Here is a 25,891-nt window from a genome sequence, read left to right as displayed (position 1 = left end):
TTGATTTGGAATTAGACAAGCCAGAGACTTAGATGACTTTGATTGTAACCAATGCAGGCAGTCTCTCATGGGGATGCAGATATAGATATGAATTTTAACACTTGAATTTTATAGATAGGTTTTGTTTATTTTTTTAAACTTTTATATTGTTTATATATAAAATAGTAGTAGTGTCTTCCTCAATATGAAAAATTGATATATATGTATCTATCAAGCTCCTGGAATACACAAGTGTTAATAGTAATAATTAGTTAAGATATACTAGATTAGTCAAAAGGAGTATTGTAGTTAATTAGCAATCCCTTGGGTTTTCTTGTCAAAGAAGTCCAGTGTGGAAAAAGGGTGTGAGACCAAAGGGACAAGAAAAACAAACAAAAGAGGAAAGCAAATGGGCATTCATGGAGTATTACTGGTGGTGCATGCTACTAGGGTGGGGCAGATTAGGCCTGGCACTGGGTGACCACTGGAACAGAATTTGGCATTGGGGCCTTTGTAGTTTTGCAGGCACTTGCCTTCTGTCTCTTCTGTCTCTTCTGCTTTGATGATGTTGATCTGATGCTGTTTTATTGCTCTTCGTGGTGTCCACGCTAAAATGTTTTCTTGAAATTATTTAAAGGGCACCATTCCTGGAGACTGGGGGTTGATTAACCTATTTCTCCAGCAACAACTTCTTGAATAGTAATAGAGAGGAGGGAGACAGCCAGGATACTTCTGATAGCTCAGTGGCCTCTGAACATTGTAAACCCTAGTGGTCTGTGGCATACTGAGATTTCCAGCAAGTAAATTTGATCCTCTGAAGGGGCCATTCATCTAAAGATAGCAGTTTTGTGACAGTACAAAATTCTATTTAACATATACACTTGTGCTTAATAGATTTTTTATAAAAACTCCAGTAGTTTAATATTTAGAATTATTTAAACAAGCCATATTCAGTAAGAGCTCCAAGGGTCCATTGTTTGCTGCTGCTTATGGTTGTACCTGTGGTGATTTTTGTGGTAGACCTTACTCTGACCACACTGTTAACATGCTGGATGGTTGAGGCTGCAGTGTTAGGACACTTTTAAATTAAGATGAATTTGGGCTGGGGATGTGGCTCAAGTGGTAGCACCCTCAACCGGCATGCTCGAGGCACTGGGTTCGATCCTTGGCACCACATAAAAATAAAATAAAGATATTGTGTCCACCTATAACTAAAAAATAAATATTTAAAAAAAATTAAGATAAATTTTCATTGGTAGACTTAATATTTTGTATGCATGTTACTTTCCTTTTGTAAATTTTGATTTGATCTTATAATGAAGGTGTTTGTTAAAAGTTTGTTTTTGAAATATTATCTCTTTTGACAATAGTCATTTTTGTCTATTGACATGGCCTTTAAAAAGTTCAAAAAAAGGGAAAAAATTTATCAAATATCCCAGTCTGGCAGAATGTATAAACAGGTACCAACACCCATAATTGTATTAGGATTTTGGTGGTTTTATACATTTGCAGAATTGCCACAGTTTAGAGCTAGAAGGACCCTTATTGATTATAGCCCATCGTCATCCTTACACAGCTGGAGAGGAAATTGAGATTGGAGAGGTTATGCAGTTTGCCTAAAGTTACATACCATAGAACACTAGCCGATTTCAGAATGGGGTCTGATAGACACAGTCTTCTTGCCCTTGAGACCAGACGTTACAACTTAATTGTGGAAGCTGGGCATTTGGATTTGTGACTTCATGGAGGATGTTGCAGTAAAGCTGACTCTTGGAGAGTGCCTTGTGTTTGACTGGGGAGATATACAGGCAGGGTCAGGATCTGAAACAGGAGGAGCCTGTGCCATCAATCTGGAAGTTCTTTTCTCCTGCTTCCAAGGTGGGGCTCCTTGTTTTTGTTTTAGCTCATCCTCCTTGTCCCTTCCTGAGAGAGATGGTGGGAGGGATGCATCTTATTTTAGTCAGTATGGAATAGTTTATGTGCAGTGACAGATTAACCCTGGAATCTCACTGTGGAATGAAGGTTTATTTCTTGCTTTCCTAAAGTCTGGAGTGAGCTGGTCTTCCTTTGCCTTAGTCCACTTTTATCTGCAGGCCTTCTCCTATTGTCTCAGGTTTAGGGTGCGGGTACAAGTGGGCTAAGGGGTACACACGGTTAGTCCTTTGGCTAGAATCAGGCTTGTGGTCCTACTGGGATCCCAGGAAATGGAGATGACCACAGGAGAGTCACTGAGCCATAAATGAAAGCATATTTTCTCTTGGAATTTTGAAGGCATTGTTCCATTGTCATCTTTGAGTCAGGTGCCACCTGCTTCCCAAGCATTTGTGTATCTTTTTTTCCTTCTCTTTCTAGACATTTTTCAAGACCTTGGTATTATCTCTGGAATGCTAAAATTTTAACATGGTATGCTTAATTATTGTTCTTGTCTTTTTTTGGATGTACTAATCATTTCATTGATCACTTATTTGAGTCTGTAAACTTGTGTTGTTTAGTTCCAGGAAAATTTAAACTTTCATTTTTTTCTTTTTCCTTTATTTTCTTTTTTCTTTCTGAAGGTCTTCTTCACTGGCTTTAGTAACTCCTGAGTTGATCCATTGATTCCTTTTTTAAAAAATATTTATTTTTTAGTTGTAGTTGGACATAATACCTTTGTTTATTTGTTTATTTTTATGTGGTGCTGAGGATCGAACCTGCCTTGCACACGCTAGGCGAGTGTTCTACTGCTGAGCCACAACCCCAGCCCCCATCCATTGATTCTTTTAGCTCAGTTTTTCATGTTGGTCTTTTTTTGGGGGGGGTGGAGAGGTATTGTTTACTTTTTCTTTCATTGAATTTTTAATTCTGACATTGACTTTTGTTTTCTTACAGTTCTCCCTATTTTCTCCTTGCCCCTTTTTAAATAAGAATAGCATCTAACTTGCTTTAGATTTATGATACCTTTTCTCAGACTTGTTTTTGGCATTTTCCAGTAGGCCTTTGGATTTTGTTTTATTTGAAAAATTTTTTTGTGAGAAATTATATCGCATTTATGTATGATAAAAGGCATTCTACTGTCTTGTGTAACTAACTAAAATAAACAAATTAATTTTTAAAAGAATATGGAATAATCTCAAAAATAATTTGCTGAATAAAAGAAGCTGTATGCTGAGTTAAAAAAATATTTTTTTGTGATGCTGGGGATTGAACCCAAGGCCTTGTGCATACTAAGCAAGTACTCGACCCCTGAGCTACAGGCCAAGCCTTGAGTTAGATTTTAGTTTCCTCCAGTTTGTCTAAGCCAATTTACAGTGTTATCATTTGAATTTGCTTTCCAGCTTTCATTGTCTGTGTGTCAGGGTGATAGTGGAGATCAAGAAGTACATGTTTAATCAGTATCTTTCTCTCTTTTTTTTTTCTTTTTAAATAGTTTTTGTTTGGTTTGCTAGCATAGGTGAATATTAAAACCTTTATTTTGAGGGAGGCGAAATGTAATTTTTCTTTAAATAATTGTAATGAGTTTTCATTTCATGATCTCCTGAAGCCACATCTATGTTACTGATCTCTGGTAACTTAATTTATGAAATGCCTACTGATCTATAGTGGGTAACGTATTATTTGAAGTTGGGTCTTTTTAAAAACAGAGATGTCATATCTGGGAGTTCACTTATGATTACTTTTGACACTCAAGTTTTATTACAAAGGAAATAATCCTTCTATTTTGTAAGGTTTTATGTTATTTGCTTAATAGGACTCTTATTAAGTTGGATAGTTATTGCTATCTAAGATCCCCTATAGTTCTAATGATCAATGAATGAGGTTTACATTGGCTCTTAATGTACATTTAATAGTAAATCTTGCATGAATTACCTTTTACATCCCAAATCTGCACTAAAACCCCATTCTTAATTTGGGTAGCACTTTGGAAAATGAGAAGATTATGTTTAACTGAAAGCACATATTCTCTAGTGCAAACTAAATGAAAATATCTTATATATTCATATACAGAAGCATTTGAATAATTAACAAATTGCTTTTTAAATTGGAGCTTTTGTATTAAGATCTTAAGGTTCAGAGAGCCATCAAAGCAATTTTGTTACTTCTCAGTTATGTACATATTGCTTTTCAGAAGTTAAAATTTTTGTTTTAATAGTATATTTAAGAGATTTTTATATGTTTCAATCTTGAGTATGAAAACTGATGAAGGACTTCTTCATAGCCCTATTTGCTATAGTATCTGACCCTGAGTCAACACAGAAATAGCAAAACAGCTCTTCTTTGGACTCTGTTAATAGTTCACATTTTGTTAGAAACTCTTAAATGCTCTTTTCTGCTTGGTAGATTAATCAGTGAAGTTATACTTTCCCATAGGCAATGAAAGTAGTAAGGTTTTTAAGGAATTTGTAATATTTTTCAGCTAAAATATTTTTATTAGCATTTGTTAAAATGTTAATTGGTTTTAATTTGTAATTGTCAGTTATGTTTATATATAGGGAAACTGTATTAAAACAACTACATTTAAAATGTTTCACATTTCTTATTCTAGAAGTCAGGATTTATTACATTATTTCAAAGGGTCAACTGATTGTACCTTAGTCAATAAGGTAGGGAGAGTGTTGGGATCGTTTAAGGATCTTAATGTTGGGGGTGTTATATTTTCTTTCATTCTTTTTTTTTTAATGTTACTGAATATTGAACTCACGGGCATTCTGTCACTGAGCTACATCCCTACCCCTTTTTAGTTTTTGAAACAAGTCTTACTAAATTGCCTTAGCCAGCCTTGAACTTTGTGCTCTTCCTGCCACAGTCTCAAATAGCTAGGATTACAGGCGTGGGCCCCTGTACTGGGTTGGGTACATGTACATGATTTTCTTTATCAGTGCTTCCGAAGTCTTCACTGATTTCAGATTGAGTGAGCTATCAGTTTGTCAAAAATGTATAATAGTTATAGAAAACCCAGTCTGAAATACACAGTGAAGAAATAAGCCATTTTTATTGCTACTTGAACCAGTTCTCTGACATGAAAACTCTTTCTCTTCAGTTCTAATGCTGTCTAGTGTTAGAACAGACCCCGCAGGTGGAGGGCTTGGTGCACAAGCCTGCCTCCACTTCAGTGCCAATTGCAAGTCCTGGGCTGCTCCTCCTGACTGGCTGGCTGTAAGTCAGGAGTTCCCATGGCCTCCTCCTCAGTCACAGCAGTTTACTAGAATGGTTCATAGGACTCACTGAAACACTTCACTTTTATTTACTGGTTTATTACAAAGGATACAATTCAGGAACAGCCAAACAGAAAGGTGCACAGGGCAAGGTAAGGGCTTCTGTGCCCTCTTAGGTACCCCTCCCTCTCACTGCTTTCCTGAGTCCAGAGCTTTATGAATTTGGTCAGAGTGTTTGATCTCCATCTTTCCCCTTCTGCCTCTGCTGTAGGATGGGGCTGAAAGCTCCCCCACTGTGACTGCTTGTTCTTTCCAGGAGCCCCACTCTAAATCACCTCATTATTGTAAACTCAGGTGTATTTGAAGTATATAACAAAATATACTTAATGTCACTTAGGAGATTGGTGTCAGGAACCAGAGACAAGACCAAATATTTCTTAAAATATACTTCTTTCAGTAGGTAAGTGCCTAGACAGATGTAAAAACATAAACATTAGAAATTCAGTATGTATCTATACAAAAAAGGGATGTGTTGGTACATAAGCGCACTGCTTTTTAATTACACTATGTAAAAATCTGAGGAGAGCTGAAAACTTACTTTATAGATTAAAATCTTATAAGCTGGCTCCATTAACATTTTTTGGTAATTGAAGTTGTGAACATACTTCACATTCACTTTAACAGGAATGTATTGTGCATAGTTACAGTGAAAGATGCTAAGAAATGTTCACGGAAAAGTCCTGTGCAGGTTAAATAGCTAGTTCTCTGCAAATTTTTATTTTATTTTTATTTTATTTTTATTTTTAAAACATTTTTATTATTTTCATTGAATCAGATACTTTTAGAATTGGACATGCTTTAGAGATTAATCTCATTTTATATGGGAATACAGACTCAGAAAGGAGATTAATCACTCAGTATCATCCTGCAGACTTAGGTAAGAACTACCCCATGTTTTGGTTGTCAGTAGCCTACAAAGTATGAGTGAACCATTAAGAATAGCAAATATAAATTCATTTTAAATTTATTCAGTTTTAAAATATGTGGGAACTTTTAAGTCCATTTTCTTAACTTGGTTATATTTAATTTTTGTATGCACCTTTGTAACCAGGCAAACATTTCCTATTGCTTTTCAAAGAAGAGCTTAGTGTAAGATCTGTAGGCCCTGAAAGAAGTCAAGGCAATTTTATTATGTTTATTATACATCAGTTATTTTTACTTTTATATACTTGTCAAGAACTATGAAGGCCTAAGCAACTGAGACCCTGTCTCAAAATAAAAATGGGCTGGAGGTGTTGCTCAGTAGTTAAGCACCCCTGGTTTCAATCCCTGGTACCAAGAATCTTCTGTTTTACCTTACATGTAAGCTAACATGTTAACAAGTTAACTTGCTAAGTTTCATGGATGCTGGCAGAGATCATGGGATTCCAGCATCAGAGAAAAAGGGCTTTATTACTCAGGGTTGTAGCAGTAGCTAATGTCAGCATCTGTCCCAGTTCCCTGAGCACTGGTGCCATTTGGAGAGAAGACTGAACCACACCAAAGGAGAAAGCGAGAAGACGAATGAGGAGGCTCTGGCGGTAACACAGGTGATAGAGGACTGTTGTCTGGGTAGAGTCGTAAAAAGTGGCTGGATTCTGCACGTATTTTAAAGGTAGATGAGAGTGAGATTTGTGACATACGGGATGTGAAGTATCACAGAAAGGAATCAAGGTGATTTTGAACTTTTTTTTTGTAACAGGGATTGAACCCAGGGGTATTTAACCACTGAACCACAACCCCCAGCCCTTTTTTATTTTTTTATTTTGAGGCAGGGCCTCGCCGCCAAGTTGCTCAATCTGGCTTTGAACTTGTGATCCTCCTGCCTCAGCCCCTTGAGCCACTGAGATTACAGATGTGTGCCACTCTGCCCCGCTGATTCTAATGTGTTGATCTGAGCAGTTGGAAGAATGAAGTAACCGTAAGTGGAAGTAGGAGATCTTGCAAGCAGAGCTGGTTTGAAGGTGGGGTGGGTAAGACCCGGAATTTAGTGCTGAACATGCAGTTTCAGACACCTATAAAAAACTCAAGTGGCAACATCAAGGAGGGGTTTGAATATAATTAGTCTTGAATAAAGAGATAAGAATTTGGGAGTGGGTGGCACATAGATGCTGTTTGGCACTATGAGAATGAATGAAATTATCAGGTAAGTGAATATAGATGGAGAAGAGAGGACCAAAGCCTGAGAGCTGCGGAGCTCCATGGAGAGTCTGAGGGAAGCCTGCAGAGGAATCTGAGGAGTGACCCTGAGTGTGGTGTCCTTGCAGCAAAGAGGTCAAATGGTGTCAGGGAAAGAGGCGTGGCCAAAGGAGCTAAATAGAGCATTTAAGAAGGCTGAGCACTGATGCTGGAGTTTCTTTGTGCTGGAGGCGGAGAAAGCTCTGCTGTGGCTGCAGGAAAAAACCAGAGGGGAGGCATTTTAGCTGCTGAGTTCACACAATTCTCTCCAGGTGTTGTGCTGCTAAGGGGGTTAGAGAGATGGAACCACAGCTGGTGGGGGAGTGGGGTCAAGACTAGTTGGCTTTTATGTGAGAAACAGGAAAATTGTTAGGAGCTGAAGTGTGCATATGGAGGGCAGCTGCCTTCAGAAAGGAGCTGGGAGGAGGTGGATGTGGAACAGATGTCACCAAGTGGATAGATGTACTGGGCGGGTCCAGTTTCTTCTTGGTGTCCTTGGTTTTCTCAGTGATGTTGGAATTTGGGCCTCAGCTGAGGCTGAATATGGAGAGCAGGCATTACAGTGTGAGGAAAGGTGATGATGATGTGGAGCGGTCAGAATGGAGTGGGGGAGTGGATCAGGGAAGTGCAGTCTGATCTCCAGGCAGTATTCAGTATGAAGTGAGAGCAGTCAGGGTGATTGTTTCCCATCCACATTCATCAGTGTGGATGGAGGCCTGGTGAAGGCAAGGGTTGGGTTTAACCAGTGCTGTGTTTTTGCCAGGAGTGGAGTGGCACTGGAGGTTTGGTATATGCCAGGGAGTGGATACAGTAATTAATTGTGGAATATAGTTAGGTGGGTAGAGTATTATTCAAAAGTTGTTAGGTTTATCATTCTTATTATTTAAACTTTGAATATTTAAGACAGTTCCTGACTACATGTATTTGTGTGTGTCTATGTGTCTCTTTGTCTATGTCTGTATAGCTCTACACACATACACCAGTATGAAATTGTCATTTCAGCTTTGCAGAAAATAATTTTACATGGAATAAGGAGGAGGAGGCTGTCTAGGTCCTAATAAAGCAAAAATAATAGTCTCATCTAATATTTATTATTTGGTTGTGATATAACTAAAAGCCGAGGAAAGCACTTTGCTTTAACTTGGTGGATTTACTCAGCCATTCCTTAAAGCAGTTTCAGAACAAAAAAGTCTGTAGACTTTATTCTTATAAACACACTTACATGTTCAATGCAGAGTATTTTCCAAATGAAATATTAAAAATTAACATTTGTGAATAATTTGTCATCCCGTTAATAGTTCTGCTGTACTTCTTTCTGATCCAATTTTCCTCCCTATTCTTTCTACATAACTGAGACCACACTTTACATATAATTTTGTTTCCTGTGTTTTTGCACTTAACAAATGAACAATATGAACTTTCCCCATGTTATTTATAACTGTACACTTATCAATTTTCTTGGTTCCCTAAAGTTCCATTGTGTAGATATGCAAGGATTGTGTTTACTGTTCTCATAACTGTTGGGCTTAGGATGTTCTGATTTTTTAAACTCTTTTTAAAATCACAATACAGGGAACATTGTTATAGTTTCATTTCATATTATTTCTTGAAGATACATAAAATAGCATTGTTAGGTGAAAGTATGATTTTTAAAAGTTTCATATTGTCAAATTAATTTTTGCAATTAAGGTTATATTCAGCAATGAATATCATTAGAAACATTACTGTCCAGGTGCAATGAAGGTCAGTATTTTTCTATGAATGTGTTAAGCCAGTTGGTTATCCATGTGGAAAAAATTAAATTCCTACCTCATACATAAATCAATATTGTATTAACTAGGGGAAAACAAAGCTTTACCACTTATTTTTTTCTTTAGTAGGAAATACAGAAGAATGTGTATTTCAGTGTAAGAGAAATTTCTTCAGTCAGTAAAAGGGGCAAATAATAAAAGGAAGACTGATAAATTTGACTGAAATGAAAAGGAGAAACTTGAGTTTCTCAGGTACTACCCCCCCACACACATGCATAATGAGGGCATAAGTACTATGCAGCTATAAAAAAGAAACAAGATGATCCGTGTGACCTGATAAAGATCTGAAATGCACCAGCCCTATCATTCATTTCTTTATATATGTCGGCAGCATATCAGGTTTCCATTTTCTCTACATCCTTAACTTCACGCGATATGTTGTTTTCATTTTTGAGGGAGTGTAAAGAATGGAATATCCTTACAGTTTTAATTTATATTTCCCTAATGACAAATAGTCTAAAGACCTTTTCATGTGCTTTTTAGCCATTTGTAAATCTTTGGTGAAAGCTGTACTCAGGTATTTCACTCTGCATGCATTTGTGTTTCTGAGAACTGAACCCAGGGCCTCTGGCACATTAGCCTATACTCTGCCACTGAACTAGACCTCACCTTTTGCTCATTTGTAAAATTGGGTTATTGCCTTAGTCAAGAGAGTTCTTTATATAAAGAACTTGGTCCAAGTCCTTTGTCAGTTATGGTTTGCAAATATTTTCTCCAAATCTCTAGTTTGTCATTCTTTTAATTGTTTGTTTTGAAGCATGAACATTTTTAATTTTTTAAAAATTAATTGAAGTCTCATAATTTTTAATATAATATTGTGCCTTATGATATTACCTTTGAGAACCCTCTGCCCAAACCAACATCACAAAAGTTTTCTCTTTGAAATTTTATAGTTTTAGCTCTAACATCTAGTTCTGTGATGCATTTTTAAGTAATTCTTACATATGGTGTGAGGTAAGGATTTTTGTTTGCTAGCAATTCTGTTGTTGATACAAGATTTATAGACACATAGTTGTGTGTGTTAAGCTTCTCTACATAAAAAATTATGTCAGCTGTGAATGAAGGTAGTTTTATGCTTTTTACTTTCCAGTTTGGATGCATTTTGTTACTGTTTTTTCTGGCTTAACCCCTCAGACCAGTGTTCACTGGAGGTGGTGAGCACAAGCTTCCTTGCTTTGTTCTCACTCTTGGAGCAGGGCATTCAGTCCTTTGATTGTTAAGTATGGGGTTTGCTGAGGATTTTCATGAATGCTGCAAAAAGCATGATGGTGGCCTATGCCTACACACTGTAGTGTAGTTGCTGACTCCTGGAGTAATGGGTTCAGCAGATCACATTTATTGTAATTATTGATGTTTTAGATTTATACCTATTGTTTTGCTTTTGGTTTTTTAAAAATTTATTTCTTATTTCTGTTTGTTCCTGTGTTGCATTCTTTTGTGTTCAATGAACATATTTTAGCACCAGTTTAATTCATCTTGTGGCTTTTTTTTTAAACAATATTTTTGGAGTAGTTTTCTTTGCGATTCTTCCATAGATCACTGTATGTATTGTTAGTTGTCACAGTTTACTTCAAAATAATATTGGTTCTGGTAAGATGTGGACGTTTGGCTTTAACTTCCTCTGTTGCTTCCTGAATTCCTTCATGCCATTTCACAATATCACATCTGTGTGTAGCGTGTTATGACTTCAGTAGTGTTATAGTTATTGATTTATACCATCTCATTTCCCTTAAAGAAGAAGAGATGCAGTATTTTGCATTAATGTATGTGTTTATCATTTCCAGTCATCACCAAAGGTTACTGTCTTTGAATTTGAAGCACTTCCATATATATTTATGTTTATATTTTTATTTTATATGACGGACCTGCTAGCAACATATTTACTCAGCCTCTTTTCTATAGAGGAATTTGTTTATTTCATGTTTAATTTTTCCTGGTAACTCTTGCATTGTTTTGAACAGAAAATGCTTGGTTAACAGTTTTTTAAAAAAATTTTTTTAGCACTTTTAATGCGTCCTTCCTCTGCCTCTATGGTTCCTGCTCCCTTTGTAGGGGTGCTTCCCTCTGCCTTACTCAGGGTCACTAGTTTCTGTGCATTAAGTGTCTTAGTTTGGGGTATGCTGCTTATCTCTTCTGTGCTGAAAGGGTTGCTTTTGGTGGTTTAATCCAGCTTTATACTTAGCTTTAGGGGAGAGGATTTATGGACCTCCTAACTCCATCATGCCAGAGGTGAATCTCCCTAGGCAGATGCTGTTCTCATCTGCATTTCCAGATGAGGAACCAGCCATGAGTGTCCAGGTCATTAGAAAGTGACAGCTGCAGTGTGAGCTCAGGAGAGTGGCCCCAGTGCCATCAATCCCTAGGTTGCTATTCACTGTGCTTCGTGTCATAGTAGCACACATCATGTTCCAGCTTTTCAGCTGGGAGTGTAAAGAATGGAATCTCCTTACAGTTTTAATTTATATTTCCCTAATGACAAATAGTTTAAAGACCTTTTCGTATGCTTCCTTCACAGTATGAGTGGCTTCCTTATGACTTTGAGCAAAGTATTAAACTATCAAAAGTTTGGTTTGTTTTTCTGTAAAATGGAGATGAAATAGTCTGCTAAATGGAGTTTTTACAAGCAGCAAAGAAGGTAAATGTACATTTTTACTACATTCTGACCTCCGGGGGTGAGAGTTATAATTTTACAGTAGAAACACATTTCTGAGTCCACCCCTGTTTTTGACCATTGTTTGCAGCTTGAGTCTTCAGGCTTTTCCAGGAAGTGTAGTGTTTTGTAATTGTCAAGACAAAGTTGTGAGCTGGAATGATAAAATGAGGGAGACAAAGGATGCAAAGAATTGGGCAAAAATTAAGGAAATCTGTGGAAATCATAGTGAATGATGAAAACCACCGCTGTACAACGTGAACTGAACTTAAGGGTGCCATGATTTGGGTATCAGGGAAGTGGCTGGATGAAGTTTTGTTGCTGGTGGCACAGAGAGCAGAGCCACTGGAAGAGCCCCAAGTTGTGGTTGACGTGGGAAGCAGAAGACTGGACGAGTGTGGGACATGGAGGCAAGGCATGAGGGGAGTTTCTGTGTCGTGAAGTTAAGCACTGGGAAGACTGGAGAGCTGATTACCTCTGGCCCTGAGGAACTCAGGTTCTGCCTTTCCTGATACCAGGTGATGGACACACAGATGTGCTCCTGTATCTAGACTGCTGTATTTTCTTTAGTAGGTATGGAAGGGGGTAGTTGTTTTGTAGTAATATTAAACTTGCTCAGTTGTTACAGAAAGAATTAATGAGAACAGGAACTTCAACTGGGCTTGCTGATCCCTTTTTGAATTCTTTAGAGCTGAATTCACTCTGTTAATTAAATGCTCTGACACTGAATGTGCATGTTTAAGTGTACAAATGTGCACACAAGTAGGATCATCTCTGCGTTGTTTCATAGCTTGCTTTCTTGAGTCAAGTATGTTGGGACTTCTATGTGTTTGACATTGTGGTCATCATAATTCAGAAAAGTAGGCCACTAATTTTTAATGTGGATTGTTATTTCCTTCAATTTAGGTTAATTTCATATTTCTTATAAAATAAATTATGCAGTCAAAAGTGTGTGTATTGATTTAGTGGGCTCTAGAATGCGTTGATCAGTTGTAGTTTTAAGCAAGTGGCTTCAGCTGCCTGTGCCTCTGCTTTCCCGTTGTACACTGAGAATCTTAGTACCACTGCTAGCTGCAAATACTTCTAACACATGCATTGTTTTAAGGATATCACATGCAGTAACACATTTAACTCCATCTCTAACCCAAGAGATAGGTACTATTATTCCTAAAATTATCCAGCTCCTAAATGAAGCTGGGACTTTATTAAATACAGACAGGCAGTTCCACAGTGTCTTAACTGGCTCCTGCATAGTGCTGAGTTTATAAGGTGTTATAGATCATGAAGCTCAGTAAGCCACAGTATCTTCAGAAAGCTGAAATCAAGGCCTGGCACATATCAGGCCAGTATGTAGTATGTATTTACCTTTATTAGGCAAATTATCAAGTAATACAACTTTAAAAAATAATGCTAGAGAGAACATTGTTGACCATATGTCGTCTTTTGGCATGAGTGTATATCCAAGAGACAAATTTCTAGTCGAATAATTACTTGGTTAAAACATGCATGAAGTTAGTTTCAATGTAAATTTCCAAATGATCTTTTACAAATTTGTATCAATTTACACTTCAACCATTAGTTTATAAATGTCTAGTTTGGGATGTCCCTCCCAATATTATATTATATATAGATTTAACCTTTTCACACAGGTAAAATATTTTCTTGTTTTGTGTTTGAAATTCTTTTTAGTGCATTTAAAAAAATGAGATTATTCTCAGTGAAGTCACCTTTCTTAGTACCCAGCTTGTTGCCTTTTGACAGATGTGTCATGGAAGCCATGGAAGTACCATCACAATTAAAGTACAGGGCAGTTTCCATTATCCCAGATTCTTTGACTAGGTGATGAATGAATTGAGAATATTTTAGGATATTGATTGGCCACTTCGTTTTCTTTTTACTGTTTTTCTTGCTTTTTTCTTTTTTGCTTACTTTCTTCCCTTTCTTCTTTCATTCCTTCCATTTTTTGTGTGAACTATTTGTATATTTTTCCCATTTGTGTTTAGGGTTTTTGCCTTTCTCTTACTGATTGCTGCCAGCATAGTCTGTTACAGAACTTAATTTGTCATATATGTTTGCAGTTTTCCTCAAGTTTAATTTTGGCTTTACAAGTAGAGAGCCGTATTAGCACTCCTGTGGCGTCCCTATCTGGTTGAATTGTTTCCCACTACTGCTGCTGTTTGCAGTTTGTGCTTTAGTGTTCTGAAGTGAGATTGGGTTTTTTGGTTTTTAATCAGTCTTTGGTATCAGTATTCTGTTGACTTCAAAAATAAATTTGGAGCTCTTTTCCCTTTGTCCTCTCCAGTGGTGTAGTGAGTTGAGTATTGGACTTATCTTTTTGATCTGTCACTTTTTCAGTTTTTTTTTTAAATTGACAGTTATTGACTCTTTTGCTTCCCTACTTCTAATGTAAATTTTAGCAATATTTATTTTGCTATAAAATTGTCCTTTTCATCTGAGTTTCAAATTTATTTTCATAGTACTTACATATTGTGATTCCTCATAAGTCTGTGATTATTGCTTTGTCCATTTCCAGTTTTGTATGAGGACATTTTTTCTTCATTATGCCAGTAGTTGTTGACTAGGTTTCTGTTGTTTGATCAAATAATCAACTCTTAGTGTTTAAAACTGTTTCTTTTCTGTTTCATTAACTTATGCACTTATTTTAACTTTTTCTACATTTTCTTTTTGTTGTTGTAATTGCTGACTTCTTGATTTTCTTCTTAAATTTGAAACTTTGAAATTTTTCTGAGTTGTTTCAGGGTCTTGTAGAACTACATGTAGCTTTTTATTATGGTAGTTTATTAAGTAGTCTACCATTTTGTTCATTTTGAGATTTTGACTTGAGTTATTTATATTTGGTGATTCTGACTTAATCCATTTAATTTTTTCTCCTTACTTTTATTGCTTTGTGGCCAAATAATGAGGTCTTTTATTTTAATTTACTAAGATTTTCTCATTGTGGTTGAATATATTGTGATACATAGTAACTAGTCCATACAGTCTTGAAAAGTATGCCATGTATCTGTTAGATAAAATAAGTAATTTAAATCTGCTGTATTCTTCACTTTTGTTTATTTTATTTTAGTGTGCTAAAAGACATTTTAATGCTGTTCCATTTTATGTGTACAGATTTTTTTGGCCGTTTTTGTGTTCTTTGTGGATTGTATCTTTTGTAGTGTGCCCTTTTTTACAGTGTGTGCAGTTTCCCAGAATATATACTATTTTGTATTGTTACTTAAGTTCCTTTGTTGCTATGTCTTTTTCCACCCTTTTCTATTAGAGGATTTTTTTTTTCAAAATTATTCAGGATTGGCATTTTTTGGTTAATTGAAAAACTTCGCTGTCTAGGGACTTATGTGCTTTAATCATTTTACTTTGAATTAAAATAGGTAAATATATGCCCTTTAATTTCTAAATGTCTTTCCTTTAAGTGTGCATTGAATGAATTCTGTGTCAGCCTGAACTGTATAAACTTTGTCTTTACATAATGCATCACCTAGGATTTCTAGTTTGGCACTTCTTTTAAGTAGAATTAGAATTTAATGGCATTTGTAAAGCAATCTTTGTACAATAGTTGTTTTTTTTTTCTTTTAAATACTATTTCCTTAGTTTTTTTAGAGAGGTTTTGCCTACAACTTAATTGTATAGGAAAAAAATTTAGTATCTCTATTTAGTATTTACAAATCATTTAGGTCTATTATCGAAGGAATAATTTTGTTAGATGTTTGTTTACATGTAATGAATTTAAATTTGTAAAATGGTGGGTTGGAGCATCAGCCATGCCCTGCAACTATTTTAGATACTGGGGCTATAACTGACCATATTATAGAGGTCGTGCCCTCAGGTAGAACATACTGAACACAGTGGAGCTGATGGAATAAGAACATAAGAGCAGGGGTGGTGAAGAGGACAGCAGCACAAAAAAGGCTTCAGTGTTTCAGTATCTGAAAGTTTTTGAAGACAGTTTGTTTTACTAGGGTGTCCATTTCCATATAACATCTAATTGGATAATTTTTTAAACTAGATCTAAAATCTTGTTCTTGTAAAAGTTGAATTTATCCCATTCATATTTATTGGCATAGTAAATCTGTTGGAACCTAAATTCTGGTATATTTTGTATTATACTTGCTTTACTCTCTTTTTTTTTTTTTTTTCCCTATCTCTGTCTGGAAAGACTTAGTACCCCTTGGTAAAAAAGGAAAAGTACAGGTACTCACAGATTCAGGTACAATGGAATAGAATCCAAGATACTGAAATGGAAGGGTCTCAAAAGTAGATAATGCACCCTTAGATGCTTCAGAGGGGTATTCGTGATGGTGTGAGCTTGCTTACTTCCTGTATGGCTGCTTTGCTCTGTCTGTATCCTTTCTTCTCTTTGTTGTTTTAAACTGTCTTCACAGACATTTTAAAGCTTGCAGTTCTTAAACTATGGTCTGTAGATCCCCTTTTATAATAATGTTGACATAATTTGCCTTTTTACTATATCAAGTTTTATGGATGGTGCAAAAACAAATCAAGGCAATGGCGCCAAACTTAATAGTAGCAAACTTAAGTAATAGTAGTGAACTTAAATAATGGTCATATGTTCTTTATTGACAAGCAATTTGGTAAAACAAAACAAAAATATGAAAGAAAATTCCTGTCATGCTTGATTGTGCCATTGATGAAGCTAAAAATATTAATTTCATTAAGTCTTTGCCTTGAGTACACATCTTTTTACAATCCTTACCTTGAAATGGGTGTATTTAGAAAGCGCAAGTGCACACTAAACAAGAAGGAAGGCTAGTTCAGGGGGAAGTGCTTGCTGCCACAGTTTGAGTTACTGACTGCATATACTACCTTTTTCATGAAAAAAATTACTTTTTCTTAAAAGAACAATTGAAAGACACACTATTCAACTTGTTTTAGTAGACACTTTGTAAATGATCAAAATTTGTGACTTCCCTGAGAATAGCCAATGGTATTATTGCCAGTAGCACAGTTCAGACTTCTAAGCACAAGTCACAGCTCTGAGCTCGCCATTGCCGTCTCTGTGGCCCACTACCAAAGAGTGTTCTAAGGAGATCAATGACATTCACAAACATGACTTTGTGATGAAATAACTAATACATGATGTTGTAAAATCACCCACGTGAAAAAAGTTGATTTAAGATGCACGATAGACTGTAATAGAGAAAATTATTTTTGATATGGTTGCAGGTTTTACAGTATGATTAACCTTTTTTTTTGTGGTTCTGGTGATTGAACCCAGGGCCTTGAACATGGAAGGCGAGCACTCTACCAACTGAGCTATATCTCCAGCCCTGATTAACTTTTAAGAAATTGTCACTTGTTGAGGTTTGGTATAATATCAAAGAACAATATCCACAATGATATGAGAAGGTTATAAATAAGATACAGTATAGCTCTAAACTAAGCTGGATTTCTTCTTATACTCCAACTAAAACAACATGTTGTGAGAAATTCAGTGCCGAAGCGGAGTAAGTCCAGCTGTCTCTTCTGAGTGGCAGAAGAGACTCAACATGTAAAGCAGTGCCACTTCTGTCGCTGCCTTCTCTAGTAGGGCAGTGTAGTTCTTTTCCCTGAAGTGCTGTCTGTTAACACTTAATAAGTATATTGTTTGAAGATGAATTATTAATTAAATATTTTAAACTCTTCTATTTTTAATTTCTTGTAGGATAAATTTCAGTAGCTATAATCCACATAAACAAAGCTTTTCGTGTTCTTAATAAGTTTTAGGAGAGTAAAGGTATCCCGGGCCTGAAAGTTTTAAGAGCCACTGATTTAAGGAATAGGAAGACAAACGAGGCAGTTGGGATAGGAAAAGGGTCAGCCTTGCAGTTCACAGCCAGGTTCCAATTCTGGATCTGCTGTTTTCTAGTAGCAAATCATTTCGTTTCATTGGGCAAATTTTAATTTAAGATAAATTTTAAATTTATTTGTAAAATGAGGCCATTTTGCTGGAAGTAAGTAATTTGATTTGTCTTGATGTTTTGCATTAGGTGTTACAGCTGCCTGAAATCATTCCTTAAAAAAGAGTTTGTAATATATAAAGTTTAAGAATCTAAAACCTTTTTCCTTGAACCATTGTACATATTTTCAAACCATGTGTAAACTTAAAATTTTACAATTAGAAAAGCAGTAGAACTAATTCAGAACATTTACTTAAGCTTAAGACAGATGGTAATCCTATAAAAAGATGGCATATATTTTTGGAAGTGCAAACAGAAAAATAGATACTCTTAAAAATTCCAGAGTAATCTTTGCCTGGAAAATGTGAGAGAGAGATACAAGACCATATGGTCTAATAGAAATTTATATAGTTTCTAATGTCTAGGATTGAATTTTATTTCTTTATTAGTATTGAGGTACATATGGATTGGTAGTTGAAAAGGAATAATTTTCAAGTAGATAACTACCAACTGCTTCTCCTGTGGCTGCCAGTCTTGGTATGGATGTGATAGTGGGAAGCAGAACTGTTTGAACCCCACATTTAGTGGGGTTAACTCAAATCTGAGTACTTACCACCTTGGAATTAGCTACTGATTGTGCTGTAAGGGCAGTTACACTCACCTAGTGATTGGGTAGAAGGTGGTATGTGGTGAGTTCACCTGAGGACAGCTTAATGTAGATGTAGCACAGTATTTTTCAGTATTTTATTTTTTTCTGTCTTATTCAAAAATACAGTATATGACAGTAAGATGGTTTTAAAGTTGCTTTATTTAACGGAGAGGGTATTGCTGATCCCCCATAGGTTGTTTGATCTGAGTGGTTCTTACTAAGTATGTGTTCATACAGATTCTAGCTATAAACCAATCCAATGCTATCTATAACTGAAAGCAAATATTTGTCAGATCTCTCTCCTCTCTCACCTGCATCCTTAGGTTACCACTCTTTCTAATGGGTTCATGTTATAATTTATCCCTTCATCTGTTTCGCCTCTTGGATTAGGCGATCATAAATAATTTATTAGTCTTCAGGTAATCATACAGTACTGTTTGTGAAACAGGGGCTTAGTAAATGCAGAGTGAGTTAAGGACTATGATCAAAGTTCAAGCTGTTGTCATTTGCCAGGATGCTGAGTGGGCTCAGGCATGAGGTGAAAGGGCTCAACCTATGGCATTTTGCCTCTCTGTGCTAGGAACTAGAAACGTGACAGTGCCTTCCCTGCAAGAACTAGTGAAAGTAAATGGATAATTTTCCAAAGATTATGGATTCTTTTTATTTATATATTTTTAAAGATGTTTAAATATTTAGAATGTGTGTAAGTTGTTGGAGGATGAGTTTGGCTGGTATTCTCTAAGTTCTATATAGTGCCTCATGGATTGGCAAATAGGTAGAGGAAGGGAAGTAGTCAGATTTAGTGTTGAAGGTACACATGAGCACTGTTTCACACATAAGCAACTCAGTGAGACCCTGTCTCTAAATAAAAAATTCATCAACAACAAAATGGGCTGGGGATGTGCCCCAGTGATTAAGTGCCCTTGGGTTCAATCCCCAGTGCCAAAAGAAAAAAAAAAAAAAAAAAAGGAAAAACAGAAAAGCAAGGTACATAAAAAGGATAAAATAGGTGAGGTCTTGTTCTTATGTCTGTGTTGAGTGGGTACAGGTGAACCCAGGGCCTCATGCATGGTGGGCAAGTCCTCTACCACTGAGCTACATTCCTGGCCCTTTTTATTTTGAGTCTGGGTCTTACTAAATTGCCCAGGCTGGCCCAGTCCTCCTGCTCAGCCTCCCCAGTAACTGAGGTGATAGACATATACCACTGTGCCCGGCTTGTTCTTAAATATTATCTAGTATTTGCCACATGCCCACTGCGTAGCAGACAGTGATCTACCATGCAGGGTGTAATAGGAAAAAACTGAAAGAGCTGACATCTCAAGGAAAGACTGGTTGTTCTTCAGAAACTAAAAGATTAAAACTGAGTAAAAGAAAACTTTGGTGGAAAGTTCTAATTGAAAAATCAAAATCACTTGTGGGTATTTTAATGTGTTTTGTCTTTTTTGATTTTTTTTTTTAGAAAATGGCTCCAGTGGTCAAATGAAGCTGGAAAAATATATAGATGCAGCACTGCGGCCTTTCCAGATGTTTGAGTGTGATACTCCAGTGAGAAATTGATCCCTTGGATTAGGTAACTAGTCATAATGAAGAAAATTAGTCTTAAAACCTTCCGGAAGTCTTTTAATTTGAATAAAAGTAAAGAAGACACTGATTTCATGGTAGTACAACAGCCATCCCTAGCCAGTGACTTTGGAAAAGATGATTCCTTGTTTGGTAGCTGCTACGGTAAAGATATGGCCAGCTGTGATATCAATAGCGAAGATGAGAAAGGTGGGAAAAGCAGATCCAAGAGCGAGAGCCTGATGGGGACCCTGAAAAGGCGACTTTCTGTGAAGCAGAAGCCCAAGGGCAAGGGCAGCACGCCCCCGGGGGGCTTGGCTGAGGAGGACACCTTCTCCTCCTCCTCGGCTCCTGTGGTCTTCAAGGACGTCAGAGCTCAGAGGCCCATCAGGTCCACTTCCCTCCGCAGTCACCACTACAGCCCCACGCCCTGGCCCCTGCGACCCACGAACTCTGAGGAGACCTGTATCAAAATGGAGGTGAGGGTCAAAGCTTTGGTCCACTCTTCCAGTCCAAGTCCTGCGCTGAACGGGGTTCGAAAGGATTTCCATGACCTTCAGGCTGAAACTGTGTGCCAGGAGCAGAATGGCTCCCTCAAGCGTTCAGATTCTCCCCACGGAGACTTGCATCTCCACCTGGAGGAACACGTGCCTGTAGTTATTGGACTTGTGCCTCAGGACTACATTCAGTACACCGTGCCTTTAGACGAGGGGATGTGTCCTTTGGAAGGATCGCGCAGCTATTGTCTGGACACTTCTTCGCCCATGGAGGTCTCTGCAGTTCCTCCTCAAGTGGGAGGGAGCTCTTTTGCCGAAGATGAGAATCAGGTAGACCAGGACCTAGTTGTTGCCCCAGAGATCTTTGTGGACCAGTCAGTGAATGGCTTGTTGATTGGCACCACAGGAGTCATGTTGCAGAGCCCCAGAGCAAGTCATGATGAGGTCCCTCCGCTCTCGCCATTGCTACCTCCAATGCAGACTAATCAGATCCAAAGGAACTTCAGTGGGCTCACGGGCACAGATGCCCATGTGGCTGAAAGTATGCGCTGTCATTTGAATTTTGATCCTAACTCTGCCCCTGGGGTGGCAAGGGTTTATGACTCTGTGCAAAGTAGTGGTCCCATGGTTGTGACAAGCCTTACAGAGGAGCTGAAGAAACTTGCAAAACAAGGATGGTACTGGGGACCAATCACACGCTGGGAGGCAGAAGGGAAGCTAGCCAACGTGCCCGATGGTTCTTTTCTTGTTCGGGATAGTTCTGACGACCGTTACCTTCTAAGCTTGAGCTTTCGTTCCCATGGTAAAACACTTCACACTAGAATCGAGCACTCGAATGGTAGGTTTAGCTTTTATGAACAACCAGATGTGGAAGGACATACGTCCATAGTTGATCTAATTGAGCATTCAATCAGGGACTCTGAAAATGGAGCTTTTTGTTATTCAAGGTCTCGGTTGCCTGGATCTGCAACCTACCCCGTCAGACTGACCAATCCAGTGTCACGGTTCATGCAGGTGCGTTCTCTGCAGTACCTCTGTCGTTTCGTTATACGTCAGTATACCAGGATAGACCTGATTCAGAAACTGCCTTTGCCAAACAAAATGAAGGATTATTTACAGGAGAAGCACTACTGAAAGATTGAGAACCCTGCATCTTGCACTTTGGGAATAAGAAAAAGAGATTGAGATACAGTTTACAACTTTCATTGCCATCAGAATCTTTTGCTGCCATAACTATTTTAATTTTATGTGTAAGAGTCAACAGTTTGTTGAGGGGTGGGGAAGTGTCTGCAAGGTGTCTTGGGTTTATTTTGGTTCTTTAAAAAGGGATGTCTTGAGGTTCTAGAAGTGTGAATTATCTTTCATTAGTGTGCAGAATAATCACAATGTGAATTATCAGATTCTCCTTGATGCCCCCCCCCGTCCTTTGCTGCTATCCACTGTGATTTTTATGCATTAAAAGCACATTTCATGTGTCTTCAACCCTAAGTAAAGTTGAATGAAACTTACAGAATGAAAATTACTTTGTCTTTTTAAATGACCCATTTTCAAAAGTTAGTGTTGAATGAACGTGTGATAAAACTATTTACATATACACTGAAAATGACTTTTTAATGTCATACTTCAAAAAGATTTATTTAGAATTATTAATTGACATCATCTTAGTTAATGGGATGCAAATTTGCCACATATCTTTACAACTTCTAAATTATTTTTAAGGTTGTGCTAATATTTTGGTTGTGAAAACTTTGTGTTTTTCTGTTGCCTTCATTTTCATCTTGTGGTTTGTCCATTTTAATAAATGGCCTTACATTTAAGAGTCATAAAGAGATATATACCACAAATTTAGCAATCGTGGCCTTTTCTGTCATTAAACCCGGGTACAAATTGGCATAGTGTAAAGACCTATAGACTGGAACAGTGACTACAGAAGTGAGATCAGTTCCCGTGAGAACGTTGTTTTCATGTTGCCTGCACTGTTCCTTTGGTTAAATGTTTAATCTGTGATTTCTTTAGTTTAGTCAACACATTCTTGGGTGAACTTGATTGTACAACTAATTTTCATAAATGGACTGGATTCTCTTAACAATGTTAAAGTTTATAAAAAAAGTTTGAAATTGATTTGAATAGAAAGAAAAGATTGCTTTAAAGTTGGATTTATATTTTTCTTTTATGTAGTCACAATAAAATGTGCTAGATTTGACTTCTCTTTTCCTCTGCCTCCAATAAAATCAACCCTTAGTGTCTTGAGTTGAAAAACTTTGGAAATTGTGGAGCATCACATGAGAAAAAGATGAAAACAGTATTATAGATACACAGAAGCCTGCCTCCTGCAGGATCCACTGCAGTTTCGGAACAGGCTTTTCATTTATTTGTTATTTTCATTGAACCAAGTTTAGAGTAATTTTTTCTCTTTTTGAGTAAGTCAATGGGAAGGGATATTATGCCTGAGAATTTTTAGTTATTTTGGAATGTGGAGTGTTTGTTCACTTTGTAATTCTGCAACATAGTCTAATTTTCAGATTGTTCCATTCAGAAACCATTCCCAGCTAAACAAGCCTTAAAGCAAAATGCTGGACATTTCTTCCTGTGTCACTTTAAGTTTTCCCATGTCTTCCCTTCTTTAAAACACAAGGGTAAAGGTCTTTGGTCTATGGCTGGCATTGTCATCTAACATCTCTGTGTCCTCACTTTTTAATTAGTTTTTGTTTTTTTGTGGGGGGTGGGGGTGGAGGTGCTGGGGTTCATGCTAGGCACATGTTTTATCACTGAGCTACATCCCCAGCCTCTCTGTTTTTTTTTTTTTTAAGAGACAGAACTGAGATATTACCAAGGAAAGGCACAATGCCATATCACAGTGTTTGATATTTTGACTTAAATGGGGAAAGGTACTTCATTTTGGTGGGACATTGATTGTACCTTGTTACAAAGACTCCTTTCATTTTTTGATGTTTTCACCTAATAAGATGGAATATGGTGTATTCTATAATAATATAATTTAAGTGTTCACTATAAGCTATTTGGACTAAGAAGTATTACAGAGTTGTAACCTTGTGATCAAATTGATGCAAGACATTTAACTATTTTTGCAAAACTATTTATTTTTAAACAATTTGAAATATATCTAGAAGTCCTTGTGCATCCATGTTAGATGGCAGGTATTGTCACAGTCACTTGTGCTGATGGTATGTGTTGAGATGGCTTCTTTGTGTCTGTCTGTCCTCGGTGAGCTGGCGGTACAGAGGCCTTGGGACCTCACCTACCAATCTCTGTGGATGTAGCCTGTCCCTGCATTTTCTCATAATGCCATGTGCTTAAAATATGCCCATGTAGTGTCAAGATTATTTTGACCTTTATCCAAATGTTTTTTAAATTGTATTTTGTGGTTTTTTGGAGGGCAAGTCAATACTGTTCTAATTTGGAAAAACAATTTTTATGTACTTTGGTATTATTCATAATGCAAAATACGTTAAAGTAATATGCCCTATTATAATTCAACTTGAAATTGTTACGTTCTTATAGTATATAGATAAAAATCAAAGTATTTGCCAAGAAATTAAATTTGCAAACAGAAATATGTATTGCAGAATTTGCTGCCTATGTGTAGAGAGGTACCTCTTTTGACCTAGGCAGTTTGACATAATGTGGAAGATTGGCTTTTCTGATACTGAAATGGTCTGGTAAAAGTGGAAAGGGGAGAAAGAGAGAAATCTTTATCCTATAGCTTGGTCTAGATTCTATTTGTGGATTCTGTTGAAAGGGAACTTAAGTGACATGGACCCAACTTTAAGTGATTCTCAAGCATGTACTTTAAAAGAAATCAGACCTCCTGGAAAACAGGAAGCTGTGTCCATTTGTGACAGTAAATGGATCAGAGGTAATTTTTTTTTTAAATCAAATATTTCATCATAGAGTTTGGTGGAGACTGGAAGCTATGTTGAGGCTTATTATGACAATACATTTTTATAAATGAAAAGAAAGCTGTGGAACGTACTTGAAAAATGTCTCCTTTCTCTAAGGAAAACTGTTTTCTTTCTGCTTGGTGCAATATGAAAATTTAAAAAGTCACACATTATATCACAGGAAATGACCTAGAACTAAAAATAGTTTTAAGGAAACCAGCTACCCAGGGCAGCCCTCTTGCCATTGAAGAAAATCACGTGCCAAAAGGCAAAATCATTGGCATATAGGAAATGAAACACAAAGTATATGTTATATTTTCTGAGCCAGTATTATTGAAACAGGATAAAAGTTACTAAAATCTTAAATAGGTTTATGCAATGTCTCCTAGTGCCACAGGTCTATCTTTCTAGCAATGCTTTCAGGAATGCCAATTTTAATCATTGTACGTGTCACATAGTATATGAGAGATATTGCTTTATGAATGATTCAAAATAATATATTTTGATTTAAAACTTAATTGCTTTTCATTGAATGTGAAATATTAATTTGAAAGTGAAATCACACTACCAGCAATAGATAGTTTTGTTGAATACTCTAATAAGGAACAATAGCCAGTTCCATAAATTTAAAATTCTAAAGGTGTTGGTACGCTAGTAATCACAGATTTGGTTTCTTTTAATACTTTTTTAATCCTATAAAAAAAGGTCTTTTATAAACATCCTTTTTATTGATCAATCATAACATGGCAAAATGTGTATGTAGTCACTGTTCCTGAAAAGTTATCCAAATGCTACATCCAGAGATGATGAGAAATTCTTATAGAATTTTGTAATAGTATATATGTTGGGTTAAAGAAATTTCATAGTTGTTGGAGTGCCATGAAATTAATACTTGCAATCCAGATTGCTGTAGTTTACACTTTTTCTGTATGTTTCAAATCAGGTGTGTACCATTTGTACTGAGAACACCACAGAACGAACTATCCAAAGTCCATTGATTTTAATATGTGTTTTGGTTTGTAAACAAATTATAGTAATTTCTTGCACATTTTTGGAAATTAATTGTATAAGAGTTTATTGTATCTGCTCCTAGATACAGTGTGTAAATAAAAATTTCCTTCACAAGATCTCTCTGGTAGTCTATTTAATATTCTGGTATGGTGTCTGATTCGAATAGTATCTGGTTAGCTAGGTTAGCTAGGCAGATTCTGGATGTCCCATAAACTGGTCAGATACTGGAGAGTGGGAGCCACTAAGTTTTGTTGTAAAAAGGGAAAAATAAAATTCTTTCACTAAAGGAAGATGTCAAATTAAGAGTCCACAGTGATGCTGATGTGCCAAACACCAGAACTGAGCAAGCAGGAGAACATCTCACCAAACAGAAAGACTGAATTCAAACTCACAGAGGCCCAGGATGGGTGATCAAGGGTTCGAGTTGTGGTATTTAGGAAACATGTCCCTTCTTAACAGTATTTTGTGGAAATAGAACCAGCCATGTAGATGCATGTGTCTAGAGGTTATTTAGCAATCCTTTTACTAATAAGATTTCTCAGATCTACTGGATTTAACTTTATGCTTTTAA

At 36.7% G+C, this 25,891-nt stretch overlaps 1 protein-coding gene across 3 annotated transcripts in view; it reads left to right on the top strand.

Moving 5' to 3' along the window:
• The window catches only part of Socs6 (suppressor of cytokine signaling 6), a 29,418-nt gene extending 3,982 nt beyond the window's left edge, over positions 1 to 25,436 (top strand). For 2 of the 3 annotated variants that reach the window (XM_078029894.1, XM_078029893.1), the window contains exon 2: positions 19,810 to 25,436. In XM_078029894.1, the coding sequence (XP_077886020.1) occupies positions 19,934 to 21,541 (1,608 nt within the window). In that variant the 5' untranslated portion in view covers positions 19,810 to 19,933 and the 3' untranslated portion in view covers positions 21,542 to 25,436. Of the gene's footprint in view, positions 1 to 6,328; positions 7,072 to 19,809 lie in introns of those variants that run through there. The other variant, XM_005342119.5, reaches the window with a different exon arrangement.
• Positions 25,437 to 25,891: the final 455 nt, after the last annotated feature.

The sequence above is a fragment of the Ictidomys tridecemlineatus genome, chromosome 13, assembly GCF_052094955.1.
Source record: "Ictidomys tridecemlineatus isolate mIctTri1 chromosome 13, mIctTri1.hap1, whole genome shotgun sequence".
Lineage (NCBI taxonomy): Eukaryota > Metazoa > Chordata > Mammalia > Rodentia > Sciuridae > Ictidomys > Ictidomys tridecemlineatus.
Note: the sequence above shows the minus strand (reverse complement) of the source record. Positions and strands in the feature narration are given on the sequence as shown.